The sequence below is a fragment of the Bombus bifarius genome, unplaced genomic scaffold (genome assembly GCF_011952205.1).
Source record: "Bombus bifarius isolate JDL3187 unplaced genomic scaffold, Bbif_JDL3187 scf7180000008225, whole genome shotgun sequence".
In the NCBI taxonomy this organism is placed as follows: domain Eukaryota; kingdom Metazoa; phylum Arthropoda; class Insecta; order Hymenoptera; family Apidae; genus Bombus; species Bombus bifarius.
In genome coordinates this window covers 353,903-371,622 of record NW_022884523.1, presented here as the reverse complement: position 1 = coordinate 371,622, position 17,720 = coordinate 353,903, and the positions used below count along the sequence as shown (strand labels likewise).

Here is a 17,720-nt window from a genome sequence, read left to right as displayed (position 1 = left end):
TTTTATATTTTGTTACACTGTTGAATAATATGCGCATTCAAAGCAACGCGCTATCGTTTCTGCAATATATTTATGCTTCGATGGTTATTCGAGAAATTTTAAATATAATCTTGGCATATTTCTTTTTAAAATATAATTAACATAACTTAAATCAATATAATCCCTCTATTTGACACGGAAATTAATATCTTCGAGTCTTCTTGTATCTTAGAAACTTTGAAATATTTCTAATATCGGTTTTTATATTTTGCAATATATGCATCAACGAATCTCTGACGAAAACTGGGTCAATTTTGTCTTACTTTAAATAAATTTATATTTCGAAACATTGCAGGCGACATAAAAACCCACATGTAACGAAGAAACCCTTTTTCAATCCAGTTATATTTCCTTTAATTTATCACACAGTGGCCGATTTTCACTTTACGATTAGTTGCATTAGAATCATACACAACAACAGAAATACGTTGTTAGATCGGCATTTCAGTCACGTAAACTGATCTTACTTTCTATCAACTGCCTTAAACGAACCGGAAACCACGCTATATCCACGTTATTTGAGTATCCAACAGTGCACAGAGACGTTTGTAAAATGTCGAGAAAATCATAAGAAAAGAAAAGAATTTCTTTTCTCTTTGCATCACATTGCCCGAGATGTAATTCGAGAGAGAGATAGAGAGAGAGAGAGAGAGAGAGAGAAAGGGTGAGAGACAATTCACACTTACTAATTAATCAATCACGCGTTGAAAGTTAAATACCTCAGGATGAGCATTAGCGCCTATTCTCTTTTCCTGCTAACAAGTGAAAGTTCGCGTTGGAGGAGGCCACGCACTCGACTCTCTGCTCAACAATCGATGTTAATTTTGGTATTATGGTTCCTTGGTAACCTAACTCATACATATACATACGTTCATATAAATAGAACCTGAGACGGTAATATTTTCGTGAAATTTGACATCGGCAATTTAATAATTAATTTTTATAATTTACGATATTCATCGATACAATATCACAAGTGGAAAATAGATATCGTTAAAATAGTAATTTGAAGGATATCTGCTTAGAATCATTTGAAATTCCAAACTTCAGATCTTTTACCCTCTGTGTAAAAGAAACAAGCTTTTTCGCTTTAGAACTTTGAATTTAAGGCAAAAGTATGTAAGTATATGTTTATATGCATTAAAATGTTTAGAATAACAGAGAATATCTATAGCATCATAGTTAGTATAGTAAAACAATTATTAAAGTACTTGGAATACTTAGAGTACAATATTATATTTAACACGGTACTTATAATAAAATAATTACAGTCTCTAATTGTAAAGAAATAACACCTTTTCATTTTGAATTTCTATTTTTACATTTTAATTCAATGATATATACATATTTCTCTTATATATCATATTTTATTAGCAATCAGAATATAGTGTACTGTATGAGCCAATGCGGTATCTTGAAGAACTGCCACTCTTAAATCTCGTGATGATGATACCTCCTATGACGAGTCTTCTTCAGCCTTCCTTCGAGTCTGCTGGCCAATTAACTGAATAGCACAACAGAGAATATTTTCGCTTCCCTAATGAAAACCTCACGTCTATCAAGTATCATGAATCAGCAATAGCCTGCAGGGCATGGAACTATTAAAGCTGTTTTATAATATAATCCTTAATAATGTACAGTTATTATAGACTTGGAGATATAAATCCTTTAGAATCATTTATATTATTCGTATTCCTCTTGAAGGAATCTTCAAGGAAGTCATTTTGTAGTTTTAATCGCCTTGGCATTAGTCACCGTTTCGCGATTTACGACGAAGAATCGAAGTCTCCAGAACGAAGAAGTACTCGTACGGGTCATATTTGTTGCTGTGTTTTCTTAATTTCCAAAGTTTAATAACAAATGACATTTATACGTCGCCTTATTTACGAATATGTTTCATCGTTTCTTTTTCATTGGTTCGTGTTCGGGAATGTCGCTGGCAAGAGAGTTTTAAGTAATTCGAACGCAACATTGTGCTTTTTTTTTCGCTGCGTTCGAGGGGAATGCATTACGAAACGTTCCGGTATATGCGAGTCGTTCGATTGGAACTAATTTTTGCGTAACGGAGGAAAGAAAATTATTCAGTGTTTACGTAGTCTTTTGCCGGAGAAAATCGCCGAAGAGATTCCACTACTTTCTACTATTTCCTTGACTTTATTCGTTTTCTTTCTTTTTTCACTTTTTGTTCCTGCGACCTGCTATCGCCCTGTTTTTCTTTTTTTATTCTCAGCAGTGCAGAAAATTCAATTCCAACGTAGTTTGATGCGCGCATGAAATTTCTTTTTTGTTAGTTCCAGCTTGATGCAAATATTTCGTCATTTTACATTTCCTTGTTTAGTCAAAACCAGTCGGACAAACAAGAAATTAATTAAAAATAGTTAATGTAAATTCAAAGTTGAAGCACAACTATAAGGCTATCTTCTGGTCTGTAACAATGTAATTTTATCAAGTTACACATTTTTCTTGAATAAATTCTGTCTCCAGAAAATTGTATAATACTAACTATTAGACTGAGAATATTTATGCACGTTCGTATTTCTTTCGAGCATAATCAGAGAAATGGAATACAAATAAAGATTTGTATCGTCCTTTAGATACTATGACTATTTCATTCAAATACTATACAAGGTGTCTCGTTTTAACCAACTCACGTAAATATCTCTGAAACTGTACGTTATTCGAAAGATCGTTTCAAATAAAACCTACTTTGTTTCGAGAGATACATCTTGTGATGTTCACAAATCTTATCGAGATTTCAAGTTGACTTTTGTCTTTTCTTAAATTGAAATCTATTTCTACGTATATTCTTTATACTCCGTTGGATGCGTTTTGTAATTCTCTACAAAAAGTATTAACGTATCTGGTTCGAAAAGTGATTAATTTAAAAGATATTTTAACTTTAATCTTGTGGAACCTATCGCATGAGAAACAAGGGAAGATAACGCAGTATTTTTATGTTTATGTATTCCTTGACTTTTATACGCTCAATTTGACGAAATTAGTATTATTATCTTAATACCCGCCTGTAGGGAATTAAAATCTGCATTGAACGGTGTATAAAAAAATGTACAGTTCTATTTAAAGAAACAGAGGTCACCTTGAGATCTCTAAAGCGCCTTCATCTAGATAAATGACCGACGGTCGTCGTAAGGCCACGTTGAAACGGAACAAGTTCTACTTGTATTTCGATACATGCATAGTTTACAGGATATTTGCGTGCATTAATTAAAATGAGACAGCCTATATATTTATCCTATGTTACGTTATGTATACTTTGCACATATCAATTCTTTTTAAATGTATAGACATTCGTAATCGAAACATACTAATCACACATAAAAATAGTAATGTGTGTATTCTAAAACGATTAACAGCAGATGCATAGCATCGACACGCAATATTTTTCTTATAAGCTCCCCTAGTAGCTATCGTAATTGCTTGTTCACAATCATTTCATATAATTATCTTTCTATTATTTTCATAACTGTTTTCTTAATTAGTCTTTTTCCGAATTTCTTTTGTAAATATCAACCTGTAGTACGTTACTTATGCCTAGCAAGATAGATCGCCGAGTATTTCACAGAGAACAATTCGGTTTAAAGTACATCGATATGAAAGCATCCTGAGAGGATGCTGTGGCGTATTTTTGCGACTCTCGATGGAAAGGTACGTAGCACAACGGAAAGTGGGTTGCCCGTTGCACGCACCGGCAGCAAGGTGAACGTTCTCTAAAAAGATTTTCTCTCTGCAAACTAACTGTATTGTTACCTGTCCGTGTCTGAGGCGTTGTGTTCACACGCTGCATCACCTTGATGATAGAAACTGTTCCTTATCAATTATCAAGAATAATTTTCACTCGTCCAACATTATGCTCTATCTGTCTACGCATATACACACGTATGCTCGCGTTGCTGTGTGTTGTACAGCGACGATGATGTTAGCATAGATTAGAAAATTCCCTCGCTCTCACGGGAATCTTCTAAATTTCACTTTTCCTCGACGTAGCTAGATTTTAAATCACTCGGCTCGCCGTTTATTATAAGCAGAATGTAGGATAATATTTATAGCGTAAGATAAAGTATAATTCAGAAATATTTGCAAAGAACATTTTCGAATATTAATCAATATTTATTGATCGTTCATCTGCTAAATTTTTTGAGGAAGAAAGTATGAAAAGGAATAAAAAATATAAATATTCTTTCGATTTTACTGTTTCTTTACGATTATATATGTACATTAATTATTTGTTTTTTTACGTAAGATACGAATATATTGTAGCACCTTTGCTACGAGAGAAACAGGATGATGTAAGGTTCTGTGAAAAAGTTTCTATATATCATTTGAGAAATTTGAATCAAACTCTCGTAACTGCTGCATTATTATTTTAAATCTTCCCCCCACTATTAGAACATATGATAATTTTAAACAACATTTAAAAATTATTAAGAAATACTACGTATTTAATCGGTCCACTTGTGCAATAAATTTAATTACAGTCGAATGAAACGATTCCTTCTTTTTAACACACCGATCATCTGAAGTTAATTACATACATGGAACAGGCAGATCAAAATACAATATATTTAATTCGTATTCAAAAGTTTAAACCTATATATATATATATATATATATTTCGAAATAACTATTTGCCCATTTAAAAAATAAACATTTAAATTTCATTTAAAGTATTTTAATTTATTCGATAAATCACTTATATCCACAGAAACTGCTACCTCAAATCAAAGAGTACATACATCCCTAACATAAGACCATCATTAGCTTCGCGTTCTCGATACCAAAGGTAATTATCAATCATTAAATTTCACTCTTCCAACTTAAAGTGCAACAAATCGTGATTCCGGGAAAAGTAATTTATCCTACCATATTTGGTAGTTAACAACAGTCAACATACTCCTGCGCTACACCGTATGATTCTCTATACTCTATCGGGATAACTATTATTCATACTGGAAGATTTCCGTGATTAAAAAGCCGTTGTTATCGCATTAGCATGAAAAATACCTTGTTTTGCACATGACCGCGCTAAAAGTGTTAAAATAAAAAAGCAGCTGATTCGACTTGTTAGCGATACTATGCGGTTGATGCAAAAGTGTGCCGTCGATTTCCATCTCCCAAGCGATGAAGGCACGCGAGTGCAAATCTACATCATTGAGAACGCGTAGTATCCTATAATGTAAGACTGACAGTGTGCAGGTCGCTTAACTACGATGATTACCCGCCATAATAGCTCGCTAATTGATAGGCAGCTCGCAAAAGGGGCTTGCAGGATTTCTAAAGAAAGCCTGTAGGATCGCGTGGTCGCGAGCTTCTCTCTCTTTCGCGCACTCTGTTAGTCGCGATACCGATTTCTTTGTCCTACTCCTTTCTACTCTTCTTCTTTTGTATATTGCATGCGACGCCAAGTCCATCGATTTCCTTTTCCTCGTGAAATCCTTCCAACAGTTCCAAGTCGGCCCACTTCTTCGACCGACTCGAAAGTAAAATTTAAATATGTTGCACGAAACGTGTTGACGAAGCGTTTGTGAAACAGCGTGCAATGCAAAGCGGTTAAGGAACTCGGATTTTCTTTTTTATTTCAGAGAATATTTAAGGTATTAAACATTTTTATTTTCTTCCCGGTGAATTCTTTCGGACTTTATGAAAAAGTCAAATAGAAAATATAATTTAGAACGAGTATCCGACTGGGTAGGTTAATTTAATTTAAACAGAAACCGGAGCATGCAGCGACTTCGAATAAAGTAAGATTATTTATTAACGGAACTATTATATCTGGGAAGAAAATATTTTAGACGAATTTGTATTTTATAGCTACGGAGAAACTAAAATTCATTAACTAAATTATGTCGAATCTAAGCGAAGGAACTGTGATTTTTGGATATTAATATACATGATATACAATAATAAAATTAAAATTCGATGATTGAATATCGTTTTACGTTCGTATACGCAAGAATCGTGTTGCGGAATTAGAAATCAGTGTCGTATTATTGATTGACGTTGCAAAACCGTTGGTTATCGCATAACCATCACGTACAATATATTGTCCGTTCTTAGGCAGTGATTTTATACGAAACAGGAACTTCACGGTTGATTTCTATAAGTATTCTACTGTTGTTTTCTAACATGAGTCACGAATACCATTTGATAAAATAAGAAGAAAAATTTTATGAGCGAGTAAACGACGATGCTAAAACACTCCAACCACCTGTGTGCTCGAAGGGTTAAGAAATTTCACTTATTTCTTCTCGTTCTAGCTTGACGATTATACAGGTTGTCGCTCGTGCACCGCAAAATCGTTTCTACATCCTGAGCAATTTCCCAAGTGGAAAGTGGTCGGTCTGTTACGGTACCGTCTGCATCTACTCGCAATCGCAATCAATTTCATTCTTTCAATTTACAAAACGTAACAGTTTGTAAATTTCGGTTTCTACTGGAAATTCTAATTTTATTGAAATTGTTAATTAATTAGCAATTGAAACATCATGGAACAGTGTTCGCTTTAAGGTAAACATCGTGATACATAGTTTCATAGCGATGTTGGAATCAATGTTTTCTTTTTTATTATGATACAATCGAAATTACGGATCGCTCTTTCCTCTTTCTTGCATTTAATTCGAATTTTATTCTCTGCGAAGATAACGCTGTTAATAATTTTGTTCCTACTGTTGAAATTAATTATCAATTAAAAGCGTTGTGCTATGCATTTTAAAACAGACCTCGTTATTGTTTCATATCAATGTTGGAATCAGTGTTTCCTTTGTACGATGCAACGATGGTGTTTTAGTTTGGAATGAATGTAATGTTAATAATCCTTGAATAAATAGTGTTACGCGCTATATACATATTCTATGAATGTGCAATAAATAGAGCGTATATTGTTGCAGCTGCGTTCAGCTGTTTTAGGATTCCTTAGGCAAAAAATAAACGATATTTACATATTGTGTAATTATTATTTCTCACGTCCCTCTGAAATGATAACGTGTGAAAAATACGATATTTTCTACATAATTAAAATATTATTCTTCGTTGCAAATAGGAGAATACTTTTCGCTTTACATTGAAACAAAATGAAAAGACAGGAAATAAAAAACGTATCAAATTTTTAATAAAATATATTGTTTTTATAATTGAAATATTACGCTAAGTTATTCATTTATTCGGAGAAACATATTAAACTTTAATCGAATGGTGGAAATTATCAGTAAAAAAAGGAAATATATTTTTTATCTATATGATATTTTATCCATATACATTACATAATTAACGCGGTCATTAAAAAATGAACAGATATAATATAATCGCGTTTTTATAAAATTCAAATTATTTTTGGCTCGACTATATCTATACATGCATGTACCCAATAAAAACCAGCTATCGCTTCTACATATAGCTCCAATACTAAACGAGTAATACTAAACGCGAGATATCGACCTGAATGCAACAAAGTATCAATTCAGTTTCTCATACTTGGTATTCGCAGGCAAAAACATCGTATTTCGTTTTGGAATGGTAGAACTTTCTCGTATACTTGAATGTATGATCAAACGTAGCGATACGTATAGCTGTGGACTGTGAATGGGTAGTGGGAAGATCGAAGTTTATTTCTGCGAGTCTAGAATTGCGAAAACCAGAAGCTGGTCGGTAGCTGAGCCATTCCGGCTACCTTTCATTACGTTCACCGATATTCTAGAAAGTTGTCACTTGGACGAGTAAAGCGAGAGGGCCCCGCTTTTGCCAACCAACAAACAGAAACTGTGGAACCGTCCAAGCTCGTCAGAACCTGATGCAACTTAACGTTTCTTGCACGATAATGGTTTCCTGCTGGCCGATCACAAATTAGGCTCTCGAAAGTACTCAGCAGCAACTTCCTTCCTATCACCGTTAACCAAATACGTATTTCACGTCGTTTCCTGGTCTATAACTCAACGATAATCTAATTTTCTAGCGGTCATCGCTTGAACACTGACTTGATTACGACTAACTTAACACGAAACGATTTTTGAGTATTTTAGGTTTGATTTCAGTAACTTAACCGTTTCTATTCTCTTCTTTTGCATCTTTTCATTCGGGAATTTGCCAGTCATTATGTTATAAAAAGTATGTGGAGGTAGTTTAACTATGTCACGTGTTTTGAACCATTTTCAATCCAATCGTGCTTTTCATCTTGTCAGAAAGTTTCTCGTACCATGGTTTCGAAGAAAGTACGAGAGAATCATTGTTCTTATATCGATGGTGATTGTTCGTTTCAATTTTATGTTTCTCAACTCTGCTACATAGTCCGAGATATCTTCAACTCAATCGGAATTTTCTTTCGTTGAAGAAGTTTCTTAACTTTAAAATAAACACGCAAGAATCGTCATTATATAATATAGGTGATTTCTTGTTGTTGTTGAAATAGGTGATTTTTATGCTAAAATTTTCCATAAGTCTGCTACATTCTATAAGATATATTCGATCGCATCACCGTTAAAAATTCTCGAAACTTTCAAACATTTCCCCGAAACGTTCGAAACGTTGAAATGGTTATATTGTATCTATATTTATATCGTATTATATTTATCGAAACGAAATCAGAAGTGGATCGTAAAGATCCGAAGATCGTAACAGGACGAATCGTTGCTGCAATACGTCGCATTGTTAACGGGATACTTTATTAGAGTCCACGAAACCTCGGTCAGTTTCATTTGCAGCCAACGCTAATTAGAGCGTGTCGCGATAGTTTATTGCTTCTATACGACCATCGTTATTATTATCAGCGATTAAATATAATTAAAATCCGGACAATAATCACATAGACAGCAGGTGAAATAATTGGGTCGTGTCGTTTCGTGTAAGCTTCTCTTCCTGATAAGAGAAATTGAAAGAGTATCTGCGAGTTGGAGACCGCGAAACGAAGACAAATCGTTCCTGAAGGCTTCGAAAGTTGAATAAATATCGCCATAGTAATCATTCGTTGATGCAACACGTTTTCTTCCTGGTCGCGACATCGGGTCGCGAGTGAAAGTGAACTCTCTTCGTGTTATCGCGGTACAACCTCGATCAGAACGATGGAAATCAAACGAGGATGAGACGCTCGATTAGCTGGCACGATCCTTCAACGCAAACAATTTTTCTAAGCGGAAGAAACACTTTGCGCTCGACACGATGACCCTTACGGTTCTTTTTATCTTATCTAAGCTGACCAGACTGGTACTTGGTACGTCATTTGAAACGGGATTCTGATGTTTCGCGAAGAGCACGATATTCGTGACTCGATCGGGTTATTTTCATAGAGAACGTTAATACTCTGTGAACCAGATCTACGTTGTTCTCAGACTGGAAGACTTTAACGATGGTTTCAATTTTAGTACGCGATTTGTCACGAGGAGAAACGAGGAAGTGCACGCTATACGGCTCTCGAAAGTATTATTTGTACACTTATCAAAACATTTTTGTAAATTTTATTAATGAAGCAGTGAGATATTATTGTGACGATTATATTGGAAAACTTTGAAACCATTTTAAAGATATATATAGGTATAAAAGTCACAAGACGTTTGGTGTAAACATATACATAATACAAAATTACGATGTAACATGAATAATCTTTAAGATATGAAACATTACAGATGATTCCATTGAATATCAAGGTTCATTAACGGAATATTAAACTTTTTAAATACTTCTGTAATCTTTGCGAAATATGTATATACTTGCACTATTTTTATACTTTACCAGTATTGTTAATAAAATTTCAAATTGTTATATCTTTTATTTTTACATGGGATTAACCATCGGTTCTACGTTATGTCTTCGTATTAATATTTATTATTAACGATTTTATAGACTTTTGGAAAAATTATGGAACGAGAGATGTTAAGGAATATTTTCTCGTTGTGCAGGATACCAGTGACATGAAGGAGGTTCAGCAGTCTCTCGCTGAGCAAACACCATCGAAGAAGGAGGTAGAGCCAGACACCAAGGACGTCAAAGTCCACAAGGAGGATGAGAATAATTCAAAGTCAGACAACGAAAGCGGTGACCATGACGACGATGACGATGACTATGATGATGACGAGTTTCCTCCCGTGCACATCAAGCTGCCTCTTCAATTCGATTTTGACGAAATTGCGGGCGTAAGTTCACTAATTTTACTACAATGTCTAAAAATTGAAAAATTGAAAGATTATCGAAAGTATAAATGGATCGATGCACGAAATTAATAATTTTCTATATTTGTCTCTTTGTTTTGTTCTTTAGACTTTGATCCAGGAGGCACGCAGCAGAGTTTCTTGCGTGGTTGAGAGACGAAGAGCTGATCAAGTGATGGACGGTGCTAACAACAATAATGTCGATAACAGTACTGATTCTCGCTACCAAAGACTGAGTGGAGAACGTGTCGCCATTTTGTGCGAATCTGGCAATCCTCATCAAGAGTATGTATGATTTGAAGTGTTATGCCTTCTCCATGAAAGAAGTTTTAGTGTAATTTATTAGATTAAATTATAGATAGAACATTATCAAATTTATCAACTGTATGGAAATTAAATAGAAATACAAAGTAATTTCATTTTATTTGGTGACGTTACTGGTGAAGCTTCTTAGTTTACAGAAAAAGCAAGGAAGATCAATTAAAATTAAAAATAAAAGACTTTTAATGCAGTCTTGATATAAAAATACTAACAATTTTTAAAGATTTAAAATAATTGAAAATTTGAAATTTAATTGAATTTTTACACACGAATGATATATATTTAATTTTCAAAATGTGCTTAATTTTCAGGCAACAAGATCAAGAGATGCTTACGCCAATCATCATCCCATTGGGAACCGTCCAAGTACCACTTCAATCTCAGGAACCGAATCCAGGTTATCATCAGTATCAAGTACACACTCAATATCAAGTTCCTGACATGCAGCAGTTACCACTTAGCGATCCACGCGGACTTAATCACATCCCACCTGGTATTGTTCCCCCTGAATTGCGAAATATCCCTCAGGTAACCATGGAAATGAGGCCTCCACGTATGGGACCACAGACGCCCATGATGGGACCGCAAAATCCTGCAATGGGACCACAAGTTAGTATATCTTATATTAATATGCAATAACAGAAAAATTAATACTGCCCCCTTTTTATTAAAATAGTTTTCGTCTTAAAATTAAATAGAAATCGAGAATAGATCCATTTTCCAAATTAGAGATTTTGTCATATTATTATTCAGAACTAAGTTTGCAATATTTACCTAAAATTCAACGTTTGTTAAACTAAATCAGATAATTGTTTTTATTCTAAATAATTACATACTATATCCTCTCATAATTAATCAAACGACGTATCTCTTACATTTTGTTTCATTTTCGCTATAGAAAGGTAAATAAGGCTTCTTTACCACCGTTAACACATGTATCAATCTTTATTGGTGTAATGAATACTATTGAATACACCACTATTATACTCGTGCTATTCTGAATATATAAAAAAATCATTTACCACTATGATAATTAAAATTTAATAACTTCATTCAGGTTGAAGTGCGCCGAATTCCCATCGAATTGCGTCATTTCTCGGCGAATCCTATGAGAGGTATGCGACCACCAATGCCCCAAGAACCGCAACAAGTACCCGTGATGTATCAACAAGTTGAGCAAACGGGAACGTATGGTCAAGAACAGGGACCAGCCATGATGCCTCCGCCAGCACCACAGCCAGAAGCTCAGGTTCACGAACAAAGGATTATTCCTCACGTATTGATCCCGCAGACCGAACAACATCCATCTCAGATGCCACCGCAAGTGCAACCTCAAATACAACCCCAGATGCAACCTCAGCCTCAAGCTCAGCCTCAACCACAACCACAACCACAGCCTCAGATTACTGAAAGACAACGTTCACCTTTCCAAGGAATTCCATTCGAAATTCGAAGGATCATTCAACAAGTACCTCTAGAGATTAAGAATATCATTCAACATATCACTGGTGAAGCAAGACCTATACCCGTACAAATACCTGAAGGTGCTCGCCGCGAGGTAATTCATTTATTTGAGATATTTATATTACATTGACTGAAAATATAATTGGCATTAAAAATTAATTGATCTTGGAAATGAAAATTAATAGAAAAATATGATTTTTTAACGATCAATCTTGATTCATTTTAATTTCAATAAATAATTTTAATGTTCATAATTTTAATTAAACATACACATATTACATATGTAATAATAATAATTTAACATCTGTATAATTGTACATGCGAGATTGTCCTATTATTTCTACTATTATTAGACGATAATATCGAATGTAATTTTTTATTTATTGAAATAATTTTATTTACATTTTTCAGAACGTTCAAGAATTCAAACCGTTCCCGGAAGGAGCTCAGCCCATTCCTCTGGGACTTCCACTTCCGTTAGAGGTTCGAAATCTATTGGAGCATGGAAATATCGAGGGTCGCCAGCGACCGGATGGTTCCAACGAGCAACAGGAAGCTAAACCTTTCCCTGGACCGGAAGATGATAGCGAGGAAGAAAGGAACTTCCCTGTACCAGCGGAAATTCGTAACATAATTCATCAGGTAAAAAACAAACTAATCAATTTCAGACATAATTTCAAATTTTAATTTTATTTTAATTTTAAATATCAATTTTAACGTTTCAAAGAAAAATTTTATTTGAAATTATATTAAAACTTATCATGTGAGGACAATTATTCTGTATAAATATTCTTTTACATATAATCATTTGATTAATCTTACAGTAATTTTATTAATGTTACACAAATATCCTACATTTTTGTAGAGTGTCATATTTCGGATTTCAACCAACTCGTGCATTATAAAATATCATCGTCTTTGTTTACTTGTTTATAATAACAAATATTATCTAAGAATAAATGAGAACCGCTGGATCAGCAATTTTCCACTAATTTCATATCTGGTAGCGTGGCCGAGCGGTCTAAGGCGCTGGTTTAAGGCACCAGTCTCTTCGGAGGCGTGGGTTCGAATCCCACCGCTGCCATATTTTTGCTACCATAGTTATTTTTACTTCATCTCTTTTTTTCCAAGTATTACGATTATTTAAATTTTCCATTTTATCGTATGCAATTAGTACATCAATAATATGTTAATTTTTAGGTTGTAGAAGGTAATGCATTCCCAGTTTCAAGATTTACTCTGCCATTGAGACCTGTAGAATCCTTGGAAATACCTGTTGAGGCTCGTGCTGAAGTTTCTGATAATCAAAGCTCCGAACAAGAATCAGAGCAAAGACAGCAGGAACAACAACAAACGACTCACATGATGATGCAACAACAACAGCAACAGCAACAGCAAGTGCAACAGCAACAACAAGAACAAGAAGAGGAAAGCCGCCCACACTGTGAGTAGATAACTTAATTTTTACAGATTTTTTATTCTTAACTTCTGCTACATTTAAGAGTATTCGTAATTCATGGACTTTTATTTAATCTCCATTAGTATTTATCAAAAAACTTAATCCCGTTTTTATATTATATGTAGATGCCATAAAATTTTAAATATAGAAACTATAAAATTTTCTAATATTTTCACTGTTCTAATTTGTTCACAGACGTGCAGCCACGTTCGGTGCGTTCAATCCCAGAGGCATTCACACACCGCCGTGAGAAGCGTGTACGTCGTTGCGCTTGTGATTGCGCCTGTTAATTTCAGTTGCAGCGAATCGGATCGAATGTCCCATCTTACCCGGTCAAAGAGAGTGTCCCAAAAAAGAAGAAAAGCATCTCGAAACATGTTTGACGAGTTCTCGTAAACCGAAAGAACATTTTTAAGGCGATCCCTAACACACGAACGTTACCCTCCTCGGATTTCACATTTTTGTAGATCTTACGAAAGTAAACTGGACCTGGTACATTACTTTTGTAGAAGACAATATATGGGACGAATGTCGCAGAGATTAAAAACGCCGTTAAGTTTGTAGTATTATACCGCTATAAAACAGCAAAGTCACGAGCGTATTTTTATTTAGGCTGTTCATAGTACGATCGAAGAAAATAAAATGATAAAAAAGAAAGAGAAGTTCGTGGCTCAGAAGATACCGTAGAGAGTAGACATCTATATCAACAGAGGTACACCTACAGTTAAAGAGAGAGGAAGATCTATTGATTTGGAATGATATTCTTTTTTTAACTAACACGTTTTCAATGAAGAAAATCATTACAGTTTCTTCTTCTAGTGATATGACAATCGCGTACAGGGAGAGAATTGAAGATATGAGGAAATCTGTGATCGTTTCTTTTATTCGCGTCGAAAAGAGATAAGAAAACTACACAGAAACAAAACAGAAGAAGAAACTAATAATTTTTTTTTAAATAATCGGAGATAAGTTTGTAACCTTTTACGGCGATCGCTGTATATTATGTAGATGTGGCTTAAGAGAAGCGTTATTCATTAACCAGCGTCGTAATCAACATTGACATTTTCGTTTGGTTACTTTTAATCGGTTGTGTGCTTAGAAGAAGCGAAAATAAAGTGTGAAGATCCTTCCGTAAAATCCAATTTCCGATTTCGGCGTGTATGTTATTACTTTTTTCTGTACTTACAGCGTCGTTTCTTCCAAAACATCATTACATCATTTTTGCATCTATCCTAAATTGTTTTTAAGGTATGGATATTTTATTAATCTGTATTTTCTGTATTACATACACACACATATATATTTCTTTTTTTCATGACAATTAATAAAGCGAAAAGATTATTGGTTTAGACTCGATACCCTGCGAACGTCTCATTTTATTATTTTTCTTTTTTCAAGATAGCTTATTAATCATCAACAAGTACATGGTTTTAAGACATCTTAAAAGAAGTATACGCAAAAAAGAGATATTTTTGATAAGAAGCTTTTAACGTAGATTGGTAGAATGTAGCGTTTCATTGTAATATTGCGCCTGAATTAATAATATTAATAGATAGTTTAATACTTTTATATTGTATCAGATATAAACAATCAACTTTCACAAAGTACACGTTATTCCTTGTGCAGGATTTTTATATGATAGTTTATCCTAAAATTCTTTTAACAAAGATATTATGTAGAAGACAAAGTCTTAAAGATACAATTCGACGAATTAAAAACTTGGACCATGCTTAAATTTACGTCCTTAATAAATCATTAAAGTAACAATATTATTATTATTATCATTTCTTTGAATATAATTGACTAGCTTTCCTAATTAACTAGATTTCTTACAATGAACCTACTTAATAAAATACGATTAAATATATTAACGTAAGTTTCGAAAAACAAATTTTTATTGAAGCGTCAATTTTATACCTACGTTACTGAATATGACATCATTCGATGGCGTAGGTTCGCAAAACCGAACTGAGCATGCGTATAACATGTCAGCTCGCGACGTACGAGCGGTTGTTTAGCGTGTGATCTTACACACAACACTGTTGCGTTATGGTTCGAGTTTGTTATGATAGTAACTAATTATTTTTGAATAAAAGTTTGTATATCGTTCCACGTATTTCGAAAAAAGGATTACGTCGGGCGTTATTGAAGGTGAGCACGTTCAGGAGTATACATTGTGTCGATAATCGTCATGACGTAGCACATTTTTAGATTTCACAATTCTATTTAGAAACAAACTGTGTGATAGATTAATGAGTTTTAACAATAACAGAACAAAGGGCGAAGAGTTCTGATATCGTCAATCTAATCGGAGTCATCCGCTCAAAATGATGAATTTTGAAGGAGAAAAAGGATCTACAAGATCCTCGTCATCACGAAATATTTGTTGCTGTCTCACAACAGCTAGATATAACAGTTCAAAGTAAATTTCCTAATTCGTGTTTAAATGATTCTTACATGATCATGATTTCTCACTCAACATTCAATGCCATGGTAGGACTTTTGTAGATGCACATTAACCATATTCACTTTTTAGTGTATATAGATATTACGTAGACGATCCAACCTGAGTGTACTATCAACTGATGTAGACAGATGATATGGACAAATTACAGAATCAGAATAGTCACCAACTGATCCACTGTAGATACAATAATAGTAATAATAATAATAATAGTAATAATAATAATAACAACAGGTTAACGGAATATTTTAATTTGGATAATCGCATAGATGATCCACTCCGTAAGCAAAGACAAAAAAGAAAATAAGTTGTATATACCTAGTAAATAATAAAAAACATATATTTATGTAAATTTATAGGTGAGCCGGAAGTAACAATGAATTTGAATGAGGGCTCAGCTCAATTATCATTTCATCCATGGGAAGAACCAGAAGAAGATTTATTTGACTATGAAATTGATACTTTGTATCAAGATATGAATACAGAATCTGAGGTAAATTAATAAATATCATACAAATATTTTTTTCAATTAGTTACGTGCTTTGAATTGCTTTCCTGCATATATATTTATATTATATGTATAATATGTTAGTGCTATATTAACTTCAACTACGTTCATTTATAGGAGCAAGTGGTACCATCCAGTCAACTAAGTAATAGTTATAAATATCCTGATGAACTTACCATTTCTGATGATGAGGTAGATGAAGGCATATTTGAAGATGAACCAGTATCTAATTTAGTATTGCCAGATGACAATAACAGATACAACTCACAACCTCCGTGAATATCTACTTGACTGTAGTTGACATGTTTGTAGAGTAGCACTTTGTGCTAATTTGCTACCAATATCTAATGTTATTCAGTTTTCCATCCATCAGCAAAAATCACAGAATGTGTAAAAAGTGTTGTGGTAGTAACATTAGAACATTGATTGCTGTTTTATATTAAAATAAAACATTCCAAGTGGCTTTTTAATTCGTAGACATTGTGATGTAAGTTTCTACTTTATTTACATATAATGATGATTTATGATTTACAACATTTGTTTCATATTGATATAAATTTTAGTTAACATTTTATTATACAAATGGAATTATATGATAGAGAGAAAGATATATAATACAATTCTTCAGTTAAGTAAAGTATTATTTAAGTGTACTTTGAGGACGATTATCGTCGCTTGATTATCGTCATTGTTTAAAAGAAAAAGTTGATGAAAGATGGAATTACTTTTAGTATAGATTACATAAATAAATCCATTTTTATAAAGTGATGTGACATCACTAGACTCGTCAATATTCAGTAATAAAATATTTGGTTAAATTAATACCAATAACATTCTACTGTTGCACCATACAAATGTTTCTATTAATATTATATATGAGATATGAATTTATTTAAACATATTCTAAAATACACTTAGAAAAAATAATAGCGAAATGATTTTAACTGGAAATTATATATATTGGAAATATCTTATTTTTACTATGATGAACATATTTTGAATATAATATTTAAATGTATATTATCATTAAAAACGTAATTATTGTATACACTCTTAAATGATATACTCTAATTAATTACATATGTAATAAAAGATAAAATAATAAAATATGAGAAACCATCCATCATAAGTTGATCAAGGGTGTATGTTTTCTCCTTTATATCATATTTATTAGTATTTCAGAAATTAGTATAAACAATTGATCACTGGCCTAAACAGTCAAATTGAATATTATTTTCTCATAGAATAGAAATACTATTTCTTTACAAAAGATATTTTTTCTTAATACGAAATTTTTATACAAGATCATTGATT

At 33.2% G+C, this 17,720-nt stretch overlaps 2 protein-coding genes and 1 non-coding gene across 6 annotated transcripts in view; all 3 read left to right on the top strand.

Moving 5' to 3' along the window:
* The window catches only part of LOC117211236 (putative uncharacterized protein DDB_G0271606), a 33,992-nt gene extending 19,202 nt beyond the window's left edge, over positions 1-14,790 (top strand). Inside the window, exons 3-9 of the mRNA XM_033454905.1 lie at positions 9,942-10,175; positions 10,300-10,475; positions 10,823-11,120; positions 11,569-12,069; positions 12,387-12,617; positions 13,176-13,419; positions 13,630-14,790. Coding sequence (XP_033310796.1) covers positions 9,942-10,175; positions 10,300-10,475; positions 10,823-11,120; positions 11,569-12,069; positions 12,387-12,617; positions 13,176-13,419; positions 13,630-13,724 — 1,779 coding nt within the window. The 3' untranslated portion in view covers positions 13,725-14,790. The remainder of the gene's footprint in view (positions 1-9,941; positions 10,176-10,299; positions 10,476-10,822; positions 11,121-11,568; positions 12,070-12,386; positions 12,618-13,175; positions 13,420-13,629) is intronic.
* Positions 12,978-13,059, top strand: Trnal-aag. The gene has a single exon. It is a non-coding gene; the product is annotated as a tRNA-Leu (tRNA).
* Positions 14,791-15,413: 623 nt separating the features above from the next.
* LOC117211237 (putative uncharacterized protein DDB_G0287457) lies at positions 15,414-16,884 on the top strand. Of its 4 annotated transcripts, XM_033454909.1 has the most exons (5): positions 15,414-15,585; positions 15,665-15,856; positions 15,971-16,179; positions 16,258-16,391; positions 16,524-16,884. In XM_033454909.1, the coding sequence occupies exons 3-5, from the start codon at positions 16,035-16,037 to the stop codon at positions 16,683-16,685; spliced, it is 441 nt and encodes a 146-aa protein (XP_033310800.1). In that variant the 5' UTR covers positions 15,414-15,585; positions 15,665-15,856; positions 15,971-16,034; the 3' UTR covers positions 16,686-16,884. The 4 variants fall into 4 exon arrangements, with proteins under 4 accessions (XP_033310800.1, XP_033310801.1, XP_033310799.1 ...); XM_033454910.1 differs by lacking the exon at positions 15,665-15,856; XM_033454908.1 differs by lacking the exon at positions 15,414-15,585 and having other exon boundaries at positions 15,592-15,856.
* The last annotated feature ends 836 nt before the right edge of the window (positions 16,885-17,720 follow it).

Coding starts and splice junctions, on each gene's coding strand:
- LOC117211237 (XM_033454910.1), top strand. CDS start 16,035: ATGGACAAATTACAGAATCAGAATAGTCACCAACTGATCCACTGTAGA. Junction 16,180..16,257: donor TCGCATAGATGATCCACTCC/GTAAGCAAAGAC, acceptor GTAAATTTATAG/GTGAGCCGGAAGTAACAATG. Junction 16,392..16,523: donor ATATGAATACAGAATCTGAG/GTAAATTAATAA, acceptor GTTCATTTATAG/GAGCAAGTGGTACCATCCAG.